This window comes from Dromaius novaehollandiae, chromosome 3, assembly GCF_036370855.1.
Source record: "Dromaius novaehollandiae isolate bDroNov1 chromosome 3, bDroNov1.hap1, whole genome shotgun sequence".
NCBI lineage: Eukaryota > Metazoa > Chordata > Aves > Casuariiformes > Dromaiidae > Dromaius > Dromaius novaehollandiae.
Window position 1 is genome coordinate 71,307,442 of NC_088100.1, and position 17,407 is coordinate 71,324,848.

Consider the following 17,407-nt stretch of genomic DNA (forward strand, 5'->3'; position numbering starts at 1 on the left):
AGCCTTATTTATGGGCTAACAACTCAAAACAAAAGACTAATTTCAATACCTTCCACACAAGTGCAATGATTTTGCAAGGCACTAAAACAGAATTCAGGAGGCCCGCAATGAAGTCCATCTAACAACATATTTTTCTGTGTTGACAACTATTGTATTCTGTCATCGCACACACAAATCATTTCATAGCTCATATGAATCTTACTTAAGTTCAACATTTTGCTTATGAAGTTCCTCCTTCAGCTCCCAGTTCTCCTTGAATGCTTCCTGAGCTCTCAACTCAGTCTGCTTTTTAGAAGCAGCGAGCACACTTAATTCTTCCTCCATCTCCTGAACTCGGGTTTGCAAAGACAGAAGTAGAGAAGTCTGTCTAGCATTGTTTTCCTTGTAGCTTTCAGCTTCAGCCTTCAGCTCTTGAAAAGAAGCTTCTTTAGAGACTGTTTGGGACCTGAGTTCAAGAAGCTATAAACAGAAAAAGAGAAAACACAAAAAGAAAGGAAAATTCTGTCCAAAATGAAATATTAGACCACATTAAAAGTTTAAGAACATGACAGGAAACACATTTTGGAACAAAAGTGTCAGTCTTGTATCATTAAGAGACTGGGTGGAGAGAGACAACTTTCTTTTCAAATAACTAGAAAAGAATAATAGAAAAGGGTGTTAGCAAAAAAAAAAAAAACTAAGCTTCTGTTATGCAATACAGTACAACTTTTTAATATAATCTCTTACAGGAAGATAAATGTATTTACAAATTCAGAATTTAGGAAAAGCTGATGTAAAGATTTTTTGCGCAACCTTAACTCACATCCCTTATGCATATGCATTGCAATACAGTTATTAACACAACCACTCTCACTTTTTTGCCTGCCTCCCCCTCCTCCCAGTTCTGGTGCCCAATTGCACAAATAATCTACAGCTGCTGGGAGCTGTAAAAATAAAGTATCCTGTTTTAAGTATCCTGTTTTATGAGGGTGGAACATTTGCCTTTTGATGATTTGCAGCCTTTTCAGAGGCAACGAAATTTTTTTGAGAGTTGTGCTCTAGGCAGCCTCTCCTCAGCATATGCAAATAGTTATTTTTCAGTCTGATAATTCAACTCAATGTAGTTGAATTTACATAGAAACAAAGACAACAGGAGGGAAAACAGAAAGGGTAGGAGGAGGGAGATCACTGCCAAATGTCAAGAACTTGTTCCAAAGATGATGCTAGATCTTCCCAACAGCTTATGGAGTTTGTTTGTTTTTCTTTGTTTCCCTCTCTCAGAATTTTTGGTTAAAATACCATTTTCCATTGAACTATTTCTGCTACAAATTTCTCCAAAAAACTCAGCTTGAGGCAGACATGCCAGGCACATAAAATTTCAGCGTTAGTTTTATTTTGTTAAAAGGAACAAGTAATTGAAAGTGGGATTTTTGTTGTAAGAACTGTTAAGCCATGTTTAAACTTTCCTGACAACTCAATTATAAGCAGCAAGATGTAATATGAGCATTTAGCTCCTAGTACATAAAATTAACAGGCAAATAATAAAGCTGCATTAATTGCTCTTTACGATGTGTTAAGGCTTTTAAGTTGTGGCAAATATTTTAAGAGAATAAATATTTAAGACATTAAGCTATAACTTCGGAGGTCAGGATAAATTCATGGCTCTGTTAGAGTCTAACCAGTGGGACCAAACTCAAGTTATTCTGAGTGAAATTCCGAGAAACTGGTGAGCCATTTGAATGGTTGCTGCCTTGGAAAAGGAAGGTCCTGTTTTTCCTGTTCCCTGCTATGCACTCCTGCCCTCTCCCTTGCACCAGCTCTGGTACTTGTCTGACTTTTCAGCAAAACAATTTAGCTTACTCAGTTGATGGAAAAAAATTCACTTTTTATGGAAAAGAGATAGGTAGGGGGAGTGTAGTTTTCTGACAATTTAATGAACTTAGCTAGCTCACCAAGTGGTTATAACACTAATGCAGAGCAACTCCTTTGAAGAGGAAAAAAAATATCAATCTGACTGAGAACAGTCTTGGACCCACACTCTAAATCTCTAGATTTTTGTAGTATATCTCACCCTCTTCCCGCAAATGCATTTTTGCCACTGACCATATGTTGTTGCTAATATTCATGGAGATGCATGGTGAAAATTCCACTCCAAAAAGACAGACTTGTTTTTAGCTGGATCAGAAAGCTGATGTGACTTACCACATGACAGCAAAAAGGCTACCATTGAGAAGTCAGGTAGACAGACCACTCTTTCAACAGCAGCTCAGTCTCTGATCAGCTTACACTGATAATGACCCCTCCTCTGCAAGCACTAGTTCATCAAACACTTCAGAGTTGACATAAACCAATACTGCTTTTGAGGAAAGCAGCTTTGACCCTTGCTAGCAAAAGCATTTATATGGCTATGAAGTAACACAGACTGGGAAACCGATCCGGCCAAAAAACAGCCCGTATGGAAAGGTTTTATGCTTCAGCTGGATCGGTTCCCCAACCCAGTGTGCCGTACAACTACACAGATATTCATGCCAACACAAGGATGGGGCAGTGCGGGGAAGGAAATGAGCGGCTGAAGGAACAATAGGACTGCTTTGTTTGGCAGCTGGACCAAGTTATGGTAGATTAAAGTGTTCATAACCTTAAATTTCTCTGTGGTTCAACTCCCCATCTGCAAAATGGGATATATTTTTCTTCTGTCCATTGTCTTTGTGGTCAGTTTCAATAGCAGAAAGAGCAAGAATAATCCCAAATCGTAAGTGTTGCAGAGCACTCAGCATAACCGGGCTTTGACCTTAACTGGGTCATGAAGGTCTTCATTAACAAGAGCATGAGCAGCTGCTTTCTTGACTATTCTTTTGCTTTTGCAAGAAAAGTGCTGAAAGAATCTATGAATCACTCCGTTATGCTGGCAATAAAGCCATTCAAGATTTCCAATAACATAGAAAACAAATTATTTATATGAGAACATGAAGTTTTGTATGACTTTTTAGAAGTGATAAGTAAAGTTAAACTATTGATCCTGTATAGCCATTAAAGACCTTTTACAACTTTTACAATATTTTCAGGATCTTCACAGTATCTTCAGGATTAATGGTCAAAGTTCAGCTCAGCTGATGCACACTTATCCCTGTGGTTTTAATTGAATACTATATTAACAATTCATTCCTCTAGAATATTACACATTCTCGCTGTTATCCATATTCTGTTATTTACAATAAAAGAAATTTTATCTCATTGGCAGACAGAGCCTTTTTTTAATGTTCACATGTTACACAAGCATATTTCAAAGCACTTTACAAAGTGCAAGAGAAATACATGTTTGTAAAATGTACAAATGTTTAAAGTACTAATTGGATGATGAATGTTCCAAGTTTCTGTCATGCTTTATGTATACATGTATGTTATGCAGATAGATATATACACGCCTAAATCTATGAATGCAGATAAATCTATGCAGCACTTCATTTCTCTCAGCAGCAAATATCTTTGCCATTTTAAAACTGACCAGTGCCTGCATTGTAGAATCAGATTAAATAAGTCTTATTCAGCTATATTAAAAAAAAGAGTGAAAATACAGAAAAACTCTGAAAATTATTGTCTAAACAAATCCAACTGTTCATTATAAATGTTACTTGCCCCAGCTGCCTACCTTACATCTCTCCTGAGAGCTACCATCCCCACAGCAGAGACAACAGAAAGTGATATGTTTATGTACTTTAGCTACTCTATTTACAGTCAACCTTATTTGCTCAAACACACCTTCGCTGGCAACGTAAGCAATGCATATTTTGGGAGCTGTAACTTCATTAAAGAGGGGAGATGAGTGAGGACAGACAGCCATACATTAAGTCATCGGCAATAACAGGATGACAATGATCAGAACTTTTATACAGTCACAGTTCTGAAATATTAACTTTCAGGTTTAATTACCAAATAGCACACTTACGCAGTGATAATAATGACCATGATAAAAGGAAGACTCTGGTGCCAATATTTCAAACATAAATTCATAGTAAGTTCTTGGACACCCAACAAGTAGAGTAAAACTTACATGGAAATCCTAAGAAAAATGTTACAAGAAACAAAAATTCTGCATCAAAAAGCAAGGACTTGTGGACTTCCTACATTCTCTCCTCTACAGAAAGTAACCATAGAGAATCCTCAAGTCTGGAGAAGGATTTGGAGGTATTTTTAAATGTACCTCTGATTGGGCACAATCATACTTCACCAAAAGTGCCGCAAGTTCACTCTGAGCAGTTTCAGCTGCAGCCCGATAGCGATTCATCTGCCCTCTAATGACAGAAATATCCAAAGGAAAGCAACCATAAGATTCCTGGGAAGACAGCACAAAAAGAAAACCATCAGACATTGCATTTTTGAATATTTTTGCTACAGTGTTTTGTGGGCTTTTTGAGCTACTAAATGGCATTTATTCCAAATACCTTATTCCCACTGTAACTGACCCTACTAAAAATAAACAGTGACTTTTCTACCAGTCACCACTTTCATCTGCAAGTTCAGTCACCAGTGTCTTTAAGGTGACAGAGTATATCAGCAGAGCCACTTACATGGTTGTTGCAGGATTAAACATAAACATATACAAAGTATCCTTGGTGTCAGAGAAAGGCTTTTCTATTATAAGCCCATTACCCCTAAAAAGTGTTGGGTTGCTCTGTGCAGCTATACTCTAGTTTAGCAGTACAGAGGAGAAAAAAAACAATGAGAGAATAAACGTCAAAGTATGCAATCATGAAGTTATCTGACTCTTCTCTACCCTGCTTGTAGCTGCTATTCCTCTTGCCTTTTAGCATTTCCCTTTACGGAGTGGACTATTACCAACATGCTGACAAAGCTGTAATGGTGCAGTTCTGAACCCTCAGTGTTTTATTCTTTACAAAGGTATCTTGCAGCGCTTAATGCAGAAATTGCAGTTGTCTTAAATAACACCAAGTTAATTTAACTGACAAAACAAGAAATGGGGGGAGGGGAGTAAAGGAATATGCATCATAGCCATTTCCATACAGAGTTAGAGCATCTCTCTCAGTATCCTCTTTCCAACGGCAGCTATAAGCAGACCCCTGAGTAAATACAGCACAAGCATGTAGTATGTTCCCCTTCAACAACTCCATAACCTCCAATTATTTTCATCTCAGGTTATTCCCTGTAGTTTCTATGTATTTAGTAACTTTCACATGGTTCCTCTCCTACCAGCTTATCCAGTGTCTCCTTCAATCCACGTAAACTTTGATCATCCAAAATGCTGTTTGGCAAGGAAGGCCACAAGTCCATCTTATGCGAAGAACCACTTTACTTTTTAGACTGTGGCTTCTACTACTTACATTTCATGACCCTTAATTCTTATGTTGGACAAGATGGTGAAAAATCAGTCTTCTCCGTGCCACTCATGATTTTGCAGATTTCTATCATATCTCACCTCAGTTGTCTCTCTACCAAATTGAAGGGTCCATGCCTACTTGGTCACTCCTACCTGCTCCTCAAAGTCACGTTCTGGTTTGCACAATTGTGCTTTTATTTTTAACCTACCAAGGTTAAAGGTCCTTTTGAACTTCTTCACTTAGACATAACTTCAGCTTTCTGAATGATGCTTTTTTGTCCCCAGAAGTCATCATTGCCATACTGACCTCCTTTCATCCTTTTTCAGGCCCTTCTAATAGATGGCAAGCATTGGCTCTGTGTTTCTAGCCCAGTCTCCTTCATGCCTCTTGTAAGGCCAGAGCTCTTTTAGCTGTGCATTTTAGACTTGTTAAAACAAGCTTTCTCATTTATATGTCATTCTCCTTTTTTATAATAGAGCACAAGAGTGGTGGATTTCTTTGCCTTTGATACTTAAATCTTTCAATATGAAAATTCAAACTTGAGGTGTTGATAGGAACTTCATGAGACAGAACATTTTTTTCAGATTGATAGTAACTACAAAACATTAACACCTTCAGAACAGAACTGTGTTTAAGTGATGTTGGGAGCACATACAGCACAGGAGAGAACATGAGGAGATTTTTATTCTATCAGCTCCCACACAGGACTGAAGCAAAAGTGCCATCCTAATGCTTTTAGTATGCATTATGAAAAGCAAATCCACCCCAGTTCATGACTGCTACTGAAACTAGGTATTCCAAACGACAGAGACAAGATGATGTTTGCACTTCATGCTGACCAGCAAAGGCATTATTCTGAAATATACGCTCTTTTCAAGCAAGACTTGGAGATACAAATTCACAGCTGAAATCATTCTTGAAAACCATTTGCAATTTCTTAATGAGCTACAGTATCTCTGTATGTAATTAAGCAGTATTAACTCCATGTGGAAAAAAAAATCCACATTTTGTATAGGCTTGTCTTACTTAAAAGTTAAAAATCACTTTTTATCGTAGTGTGAATTAGATGAAAAAATTATTCCTAGATAATTACCTGAAAAGAAAATCTTACTTTGGAATAAAAACTATTCCAGTTCCAAATAGAATATTACCTTCCTGTAACACGTAAGCTTGTAAATACTGTTTCATGAGTATAGATTAAAATAGGTATTTTAGTAGAAAAGCAAGAAACATTTCTGTGGCAGGCTGCTTTAGGAAAATAGCATCACTGAACACTGAGGAGTGATAGAAAAAGTCTATGAGGGATTTGATTAAGAGAGCAGCCAAATGCACAAAAGGGCAGTTGAAACAGACCAAAGCTAGAGGGATGTGATTTATCAGGTACCTCTGGACCCTGTGCAATTGTTTCAGTTCTGGTCAGAGCACAAAAGCACCCATGCGCACACACACACAAAACTGTACTCTTAATTTGTCTGTCAAAAAAATATCAGTGTTCTACGGATTAATAAGCAACTTGGAACAGTTCATAAGAATATTAAATTAAAAAAATAAACTCTACATCTGTTCAGTGGACAATACAACAATATAACTCTTACCAAAACTACTGGGAGTACAAATAGTTTTCTGCCATGTCTCAGCTTCAAGAGATGGCTAGGCTTTAGAAAGATTTTTAAAAAAAGGAAGCCACACCAAGAGGGAGCAGCACGCACTGTTAGCTCTGTGTGAAGGCACCTCAGACAAAAATTTTGCTTGCTCCCATTCTCATATGCTGTTCAGACTCTGTGAGTGGAAGACCCACTGAAGCATAAATTGTTTTTTAAGAAAAGACTACTGACTGACTTGAAGATGACAGAAAGAGAGAATAACTCTCTCAGCTCAGTTGAGACCAGTCATTTTGGTCTTTTTCCTTTCCTTTCCCTAGTTTTTTCCTGTAACACTGAAAAAGGAAAAAAAACCAACCAAACAAGCAAAAAACCCCACAAACCTCTCCAGCAACCCTGAAAGGATTCAGTTAAGGGACTGAGCTTCCTGATTGTAACAGTTGTTCCAAACTAGGTGATCATAACTGAAATGAGCAGGTCATCTATAGCTGTCACATGTGTCTGAACTGACAGAAGACTAGTTCCTGGAACAGGTTTCAGAAAATATGAAAAGCACGAGTTCTGCTGACATAACTTTCTATTGACTGTGTAACAGTTTTCATGAATGACTGCTCCAAGATAACAAAAACAGGCCAGCTGGTTAATATAATTAGCAGCTGGTGTTATCTGAGTAACATAACAGGTACATAGCTGATAACTACATATGCTAAAGCTGAAGACATAAAAACTGACATTTAGAGCTTAGAGCTTATTAAATCATCATAGAAATTCCTGGACGGTATTTTAGGCTGTGCAATCAGTGCACTTCCAACAAGGCCTTCTCAAGCAGAAATATAAATAAAATGTCCTACTAATAAAAAAAAATAGCATCACATTTGCTTCCCTCCAGCCCTCAAATACCATGGCAGCCTTAAGTGAGTGATTACGCACCATCACTAGTAACAGCTATTTCAACTTTAGATGCTCTTAAGAGGTTATGGATCTTTTCCTAAGAACTCCCTTCCTCTTTCATATCAAGAAGGGTGTAGCTCAGATGCCTTTCCTTATCTCAGCTTTGGCAATGTGCCACGCATGGAGGCAGCCATCAGATGGCTTGATAAGAAAGTTTCAAAATATTTAGGTTTCATTACATCAGAAACCATGACTTTAAAGGAGCATCCAGAGTTTATAGGAGGTTAACAGAGACTCTTGCACATGTTATCATAAAGTTAAAATGTGACATGCTGCCCTTCTGCTTTCATCTACATCACCTTCAGTTTCCAGTTTGAGATAAATCAGAAACTCAGCTCCTACCCATTCAAAACAGAAAAAAAGAACAGCTTTCTAAACAGATTATCATCCAGTAGAATAACCCTCTTCTATCAGAAACACAATCAAAAAGGCCTAGGAAATAAAGCAAAACTGCTGGTTTGGACTGTAATAGAATGTAAATTACCTTAGATTAGTTCATATAATATTGTCAACTCTTTTTTTTTCTTTTAATCTTTCTTCAACTCTCTAGTGTACACTAGTGAGTTAGATCCATCCAGTTCAATCACATTCATCTCCCTCAAAGACACTCAGCTGTGCCCTTTCACACAGAAGTTGCACCTCATCAAGCCAGACTGATACATACAGTACAGTATAGCTCATGGTCACATACAATAACTCACAAACTCTGAGATAAAAGGGCTACTAGTTTTCTCCAACACCTTATCATCATTCTGAGGGAGTAAGGCAAGGCATGTGTTGTCTCTTTTCTACTTTGTCTGCCTTTTTGCTTTGCTCCACTTGTTGTTTAATCTCACACATCCACATGAAATTCTTTGATGTAGGGATTTTTGTTTCATTCTGCAGTACAACAAGGCTCCAAAACCATGGGTGGAACTTGGAAACAGTAACACAAAATAAATACTCTTACATTACTATATTGTTGTATGTTTTCTTTCCTTAAACAAACACAACCACTTCTGACTCTACAGAAAGAAGTAATAAATCTCAAAACTGATGAAAGACAAGATTACAGACTGTTGCCAAAGAAAGAAGGCCTCTGTTCCTCAGCAATAATCAATATGAAAAAACCTGTTATAGATGGAACTTCTGAAACCTACATTTGTCATACATGACTAGATTTTAAAAGGATGAACTTAAAAAGATAGAGATACACATACAGCAGGATTTAAAGGAGGTTTAAATGAAGCCAGGTGCAAAAGTTAATGAGAATCACCATTTCACTTGCTTATGATTTTAGTGAGATTTACTATAGAAGCAGTTCTCTGCATCCTCAAGTGCCTTTGTAAATATGAAGCTAATTATACATTGCAATACCACACTAGAAAAGTTGGTATGATTATAGTATCTTTGGCAGGGAATATGCATATTTAAGTGAATACTTTTTTATCTTTTGCCTGCACATTCACAAGTCTGATAACTAAACGTACTTGTAACAAAACATTTCACCAGGCATGATTCTACTGCACAGATAAAACTTAGTAAGCAGATGTGGCACTTCTAAATCTCTCTGGAAAAATTCAAATCTGTAATGTCTCATCAATATTATTTAGTTTATACTGATTACTGTTAAGACAATAACACAAATAAAATGTTAAAAGAATTAGAGGCAATGGACAGAAGAAGCCTCCCTATATTATCACTCAACCAGTCTGGGTTTGGGGGGGGAAAAGAGGGGGTGTCTCCCATTTGCTTTAGAAACCTTTGTGAATCACTTTCCATTTGCCTGCAAGAAAATGAAGCTTGTTGTATCAATTCAAGTTCTAAACAGAAGTTAAACATACATTCACAGTATTTATGACTAATACCTACTTGAACTTTTGGCTCTATTACTAATGTAAATGTAAGAGTTGTAAAACTCAGCTTAGAGGCATTCTTTAGTAGATGTACTGATCAACTACACGAGGTTGTTGGGGGGGATTTTTGTTTCGGATTTTCTTTTTTGTTTATTTTGTTTTGTTTTGTTTTTAACCAAGTAACAACTTTCACCTTCCTGGTGCCCAACTGATAATTGGCAAACTTCACCTAATTCCAAATCATCAGAACTTCAGGAATATTCAATAGTTTTATATATCCTTATATACTTCAAAAACCTTCAACCATTCAGTTCACTCATTCCCATTCTGCTTTTGTCAGCTTTTCTTCTATTAATAAAATCCTTTCCTGCCCCTCTGCCCCCGCCTCCTCAAATATATATAAAAATCTCTACTGAAACAGAAAGCCCTCAGTAAAGTAGGTATTGAGCATCACCCTGAGTGACGGGCCAATGCATTCTTTCCCTTGCCTCTTGCCCATAGCAGAAACACACTACTCAGGGGAGGGATTCCTCTTCCCGTTTCCAAAGCACCTAGGTACATTACGGTTGCCATATCAAAAATAAACAATGAGTCACAAACCTTTGTCGACTCTGTTCTTCCCTTGAAACTACAGAACAAACATGGAAAAAAAAAAAGAGAGAGAGAGAGAGATTGAAAATTAGATTTAAACTGATTTTGTGATATGAGAATATAGGGCATTCAGAGATTTTTCATAGATCTGCTCTATTAAACTATTTCATAACTTACTGTCAACTAAATAGGGCAAAACAACAGAAAACTGCAGGAAAGCTTCTCTAGCAGACCAGAAGCTTTGATGGCCTCCACAATATTCAAATTTTCATCTTCTAGCTAAAATAGACATTTTTACTTTGCCACTTTTGAGTTATAGTCACTGCTTCAGCTGCATACATAGGCCTTCAGCAGGTAGAACTTCCTTTTGCCACTGCTTTATATGTGCTGCTATTGTTCTTTTTATCTCTGCTTCTTTTTATCCTATATCTACTCTACAGTAATAAATCAAGAAAAACTGAATCTGGGCAACGAGCATGTAATCAATTTTAATTGGTTGAATGCACCTCTTTTTCTCTCAGATTTTAAGTTAAGTAGTGGACCATTTTTATCTGTATGTTTGTACAGGACTTAGTACACAATTGGACTCACTGGGCTATCCAATAACTACACACATACATAAAGGGCAAATCTGAAAACAGACAATCCTAGAATTTTCTACAAATCCCAGTGTCATAATAGTTCATATTCTGAAAGCAAGAAAAAAAAAAGAGAGAGAGAGTTCCTGAGTCTCTAACACTTCTTTCTAATATGAACTAAATTAATATTCATGGATGCATATATACACTAAAATGGTTTTCATTTCTGAAAATACAATGCATTTTCTTAATATAGCAGGACAGCTGATTATTATTTGTTGCCACCAGAAGGAAGATGACATCTAGAATGAAGCATTTGGAAGATTGTGCTGTTGAGACATTTCCACACAGAATTATCTCCCTAAGAAATCACAAGGAATTTTTCAGTCCCCAAATCTGCAATTGCATTTATGGGAGGCTAAGGTGTCCTTCAAATCAATGGGGATCCATAGAAAATCATTTTACATGAGCTGAAGTGCTGAAAAGGGGAGCTTAAACATTATGTTCTGATTGTAACTATTGTAACTGCAGCCAAAAATTTAGTATTAAAAGTTCATTGTTTTCCAGAATCTAATTAGTTTAGTTTTCTGATTAAACAACTGAAACATGTTCCAACAAGGCCATTTTCAAAACTTTTTTGTATAAATTGATAAAAAAGACAGGAGAACTACTTCAGCATTCAGAGAATATTTAATTTTTATTTTGGAAAATAATCTACTTTAGAATAAAGAAAAACAAGTTTAGAAGTAAAATTTTTCATGAAATCTACAGGAGAAAAAGCAAATCTCACATAAATAACTACAAGTTTCATGAAAATTAGGGGCTGGACACTGTTCAGAGATTCATTATTGAGTCAAAGGAAGAGAAGGCAGGCAGAACTTGACTATTACACATTTTGCTTGGTAAAAATGACTAGCCAGGCAGCACGCACACAGCTTCAGTCACTGCACCTAAACACACCAATGAGGGTCAAAAGGGTGAGCCATCAATACACAATAAAGCAGATTTTGTTAATCCAAATGAAAACAGACAAAACCAAATCAGACTCACATAGGGGAAAAAAATATTGTTTATAAATGAATCAGCTTCTATGTATATTTTGGGCAAAGTTAAATTCTGTATAGGCAATACTTAACAAAATTTGCCTCCCCTTGGAGATCTCAAAATATTTTTTTTTTTATTAATAATACTTTATTAATAGCAATTCTAAAATTTGCAGGTAACATTTCAAAACCATTTCAGATTTGTCAATTACTCTTTCACATTATATCAACTGCCAGAAGTGTCTCATTACTTTTGATCACTTTCCACTTTTCTGTTTTCTTCCTAACTAGGCCAAACTCTTTGCAGTTTTTGTGTGTGTAATTCTGAAAAAGAGTTTTGGGTTTTTTTGTTATATACCTGTTGTTTTTCTTCATTAAACACATTAGTGCACCTTTCTAGAAACATGCAAAATTAAGTAAAGTGTTTCCAATAGCTCAAAGAAATTACCAAAGAGATTTTTAAATGCCTTTCAAGAGGATAACGATCAGCCCTACCTTCCTCCCTTTACAATAACCATTAAATTTATTAATTTATTAATGAAAGGTAAAATGAAAGGTAAAAACCATTGTCTATTGTTGTTTATTTACTGAAGAAGCCAATTTCAAACTTGATTAATGGGCATAAATAGAAGTTTCAAGACAATCAAAATTTCAGTCTTACCTTCTACTATTACAAGCAGTAGTTAACATGTTTCCATCTTTCATTTCCCTTTCTGTCAGGATATGCTGATCTTGCATCTAAATACAATAATAAGTTTAATATGATAAAAGACAGCAGTCATCTCAAGACAATTACAAGGCAGTGACATATCACCTTCTGTAAATATTGCTTAATATGATTTTGTTTTACTTCATCCTTTAGCTGTATGGTTAAATGAAGAAATTTGGATCTCCTCTGGTGCCTTGTCTCACCACTTTTCCAGAATGAATGGTGAGGAAGAGCTGATGCCTTTAGTCTCAAAATAATACAAATGGTAATTGTTGAGACTTTACTAAGACAAAGTTTAGAAGGAATAACATGTAACAAATTAAGTGCTTAGGTGGGGAATTGAGTGGGATTTTTTTCTGCACAAAGCTTGTTGTTTTACTTGATCAATCCTGAAGTTAGATGACTTCTGTAAGAAAAAGAAGTTGAAAAGAGGTTTTAAAATAAACCATGATACAATGCCAACACTCTTGCAATTCTCCTACAGTGTCTGTTACATTTTACTACACTTAATAAATGGTAAATGCCTTAGATGTAGTCGAATGCATGGGCATATACACAATTCAGACTGATTAGTGCTGTTGATTAATTACAAATTGAGGCTTATAAACTGCAAAGCACAGTTTCTGCTGTGCTTCTGAGCCTCGACAATATTCTAATGTTTTCATGCTACCGACTTCAGGTCGGTAGGATTTGGGATGGGGTTACTACCTATCCTGTAACTAAACAATGCTAATGAAAACTTTTCAGTCAGATCCAAAGCACTGTATTTAATGTAACAGCAGTAGGTCCTGCAGTGGTCTCAGAACAATATAGTGTAATTACAATATTACATTTCGCTATTAAGGAGACAACCAGCTGTTCACGCACTAACAAGTTGTTCTCCCTTTGGAATAAGAAACTGTTACAAGTTTCCCACTATATCTTTAGCGGACCGAGTTTGATCCTTCTTAGCAATACCCTTGGGCGGCGCCTTTAAATTCACATCAAAGCCAGCAAACCAGTTTCAAAGGAGGGAGAAACGCAGAGAAGAAATTCCTAGATAACTATGAATTCCTGCTACATGAAAGGCACTCCCTTCTGCAACACTTCACAAGAAAAGGGGAGGAGAGGGGGCTCTTGTCCCTGAATTTGTAAAGATAAACCGTAACCATCAGCTGAAGCTTACGCAGCTATAATTGACGCGGGTCTGCAACTGCAAAAGTTACTTATTAATAATTAATTAAATAAATAAATAAGCCAACTAAATGGCAGAGGTAACGCTCACGAGCGCTTTACAGCCAGCTGTGCTCTCAGTCACCCACCGCGGGGCCAGCTCCGCCGCCCGCGCCCGGGGAGGGGGGAGGGGAGGGGAGCTCCAGGCGCGCAGCACCGCACTATCTCCGCGACCGAGGCGCCCCCACCGCGCCCGCCTCACGCCGCCGCCGCCGCCGGTCGCTTAGCAACGCGCACCGCGGCCTATCACGAGAGGCGCCTCCCGGGGTCGGCAGCGCGCACCGCCCCCTGAAGCGTCCGTCAGGGGCGGGGCTTAACTAAGCCCCTCCCTCTTTCCCCGCCCCCCCCCCTGCGGCCCGCCCCCGCCCAGCGGTCCCAATCTTCTGCGGGGGCGCGTGGGAGGCGCCCGCCCGCGTGGGAGCCATCGCCACAGACGGCAGGACATGGGCGGGGCTGTTTGTGCCCGCTCTCACCTACGCGGGAACGAGTTAATAGTAGTTTTTGACGCTCGCACACCAGTAACAGGAAACAAAAACGTTTTCGTTATGAAACAGAAATTCCCGAATTTAGTGTATTACACCTATGCATAAGAGAGTAATTATACAAGAGGGATGACTAATAGCATAATACATAAAACCTGATCTCCATGCTTTATGGGGGAAGTGCTGACAGCACACAAAAGTAATAATACTAGATCCGAACAAGTAATCGAATTAAATTAGTGGGAGGGAAGCGCATCTGTTTTGAGCTGTTACAGGCAGAATCTTCTTTCCCGCCCCCATATATATGACAACAGCAAATGACTACTGTGGTACCACAACGTTACCTTGTTTGAAGTCCAATATAGATGCCATTTAAATCATAAAAAACATTACCATAGCCTTCAGCAATCACTGGATTCAAAGTTGACGTTTGCCCTGCAGAACCCATAGCATACTGTTACGCACCTGAAAAAATCCTCTTAAGCCAGAGGAAATTGTTTTTGGACTATTAACATTATTAATTATATACTAGCTACACTTAACTATTAACCATAGCGTATTGCAAGAGCAGGCGGTGTGCCAAATAGCATTATTATTTGCCCAGAGAAGTCATGAATGCCATGAGCTAATGTGGGATTTGAGGTGATGCTTCTGTAGAGACACGCTTCCTTCTGCGCAGGAGAACAGCCAGCAAAATCAGTGAACCCCCCCCCAGCTGTGCTGCGAGCAGCTGCCCCGGCTGCCGGGCCAGGGCCTCAACTGCTGCGCACGACCGCCTCCGGTTGTGCTGAGGTGGAGGGTGCAAGCAGGAACACATGGCTGCTCTGCATCCGTGGAGAACAGTCTATTATGAAGCGATGCTCGCAGAAACTTCAAATAAACACTGAACAACAAAACATCTGAGAAAATTACCATTTTCTTCAAAAATTCAAAACTAATGCCAGCAGAGCAGATGAAATTTCACGCACATTTTCCTTCTCTCCTTCAAGGGATGGTGAAACAAACACTTTGCATAACAAACGGAAAGCAGGCGGCCTCAATTACAACAAAATATCTCCAGCTGAAAGGAGAAGTCCTCCTCCTCACCTCCCCTCCAATAAAGAAGATAAACACAGTTAAAATGCAAAGCAATGAATTGTAGCTAGCATTAAAAAGTAAACGTTCAGACACGCAGGTGTATTGGCGCTACACATCATTTTACTTTTAAGACTGTGAGCTGCTTAAACAGGCCTGCCTAAATGCCTTCAGGAGCAATGCAATCTTAGATGATTTCTCTATTCACTCTTAATTCAAAGTACATCACCTTTTTTTCCAGTCTCTGAGAACACCGACTTATTTAGTTTTCCAGAGAGGAAAACAGAAAGGCTAGGGTTACTATTGAGCTTTTTTTTTTATAACACAGCTGTAAGTGATCATTCATTCTTAGAGACATATGGATACCACACTCAAGCTGCAGGATGGACATAACGGAAAACTGTGTTAAAGACTGTTTGCTATCTAAGTATGCAAGCCTCCTACATGCCTGACACTATTTCACTTTCTGCCAGTGACGGAGAACTCCCTCCCCCTAGCCCAAGCACACAAATACCACTGTACATAACCACCATATTTAAAAATGGAACTTTGTTCAAAGCGCAGAGCTAGACAAAGCCATACCTCTGATGGAATCTGCCATACGGAAAAACGTGTTAAAAAGAAAAGGAGAAGGCTTGATGGAGTGCAAGGAAACAATGCTGCAACTACACCAGGGGAAACGCAGCTGAGACCAACGTGGGGCTGAGGCAGTGCCAAGGCTCTGGCTTTGCAGGAATGGGGCAAGCCAGGTGCCTCCATCTCAGTGAGCAGCTGGGAAAAGACAGTCACAGCCATGAACAACTGAGATGACCACAGCCCCCTAGTGATGTTTCCACTTCACCCTCACATGCCAAGGAAGAACAGCAAAATAGTTTGGTATAGAAACAGAGGTATAAAAATGTCTTATAAAAACTGCTGTTCTTAAGGACTGCCTGCACAGATGGTCCTACTGTTGCTTTAGTAGATGAGTGAAACTAGGACATTTCTATTTGAAAACTATCCAGTTCCGATGGAGCAGGCAGAGAGGTGCAGAAAGGGTAACAGTGAGTCACACATGCTGTAGGCATCCCTCTGAAGGGAGATACCCCCTGAACCCAGCTATTGCTGTCTCAGTAAGAGGCACCCTAGTTTTGTGGTATTAAAGAGAGCCAGGATGGAAAGACACCAGAGGAAAAAGAGGGTTCCTAACCAGAAGGGGAATTTGTGCATGCTACGATGCCTTGCTACAGCTCAGAGATAAAAACACACTGACAACAACTTAGACAACTCCAAATTCCAAGTTTGAATTGCGTTTAGTTCCTGAGCCAAATTTCATCCCAAAGTGATATAAATCTACAGCAATGCCAAATCTTAGTATTTTGATGAGGATAATGCTCCTGAACAATTTTTTTCTTCTATGCCTGTGATTGTTATGTAAGGTACCTAAAACTTCATGCTGCTAGGTAGACAGTCCAATCAAAAGTTTTTACAATTTCAAATGTGCCGATTGTGCTGTTGACCAAAAAGATAGATAAGACATACTGGGGAACAGGGAGGGAGAAAAGGACAGAGTTGGAATTACAAAGGAAATGGTAGAGAAGAACAGAGTACAGGCCAAGCTGGTAAAAGCCAGACAGTAAAGTGAATGCAAAATATAGACAAAATGCTAATGGACGGCAAGAGGGAATTCTTGAGTAATATATACATTAGCTAACTACACTTCATTGTGTGGCATCTGCATGCATATTATATCTTTGTTCCCAGGGTCACTTACAAAAACAATTTTAATAGAGATGCTTCAGACTGAGCCGGCAGCTCCATGCCAGCACAGCCCAACGTAATGCTGGCTGCCACAGCCTATGCCGGCCCTTGCTGCACATCTCACTGCCTCTCCTGCCAGAGCCTTCCTCTGACCCAGCAGCCAGCCTGCCATGCTGGCAACCAACTCAGCTAAGAAATAAGAAGAGTGTTTTGCCCCCAACCAACTCAGCTAAGAAATAAGAAGAGTGTTTTGCCCCCGTGTGCACTGAAAGGCTC

The 17,407-nt window shown here is 38.7% G+C and overlaps 1 protein-coding gene across 1 annotated transcript in view; it reads right to left on the bottom strand.

Annotated features, from left to right (window-relative positions):
* The window catches only part of CCDC170 (coiled-coil domain containing 170), a 64,891-nt gene that overhangs the window by 30,350 nt on the left and 17,134 nt on the right, over positions 1-17,407 (bottom strand). Inside the window, exons 6-7 of the mRNA XM_064509154.1 lie at positions 4,181-4,312; positions 203-459 (exon numbers count right to left, since the gene is read on the bottom strand). Of these exons, the coding sequence (XP_064365224.1) occupies positions 203-459; positions 4,181-4,312 (389 nt within the window). The remainder of the gene's footprint in view (positions 1-202; positions 460-4,180; positions 4,313-17,407) is intronic.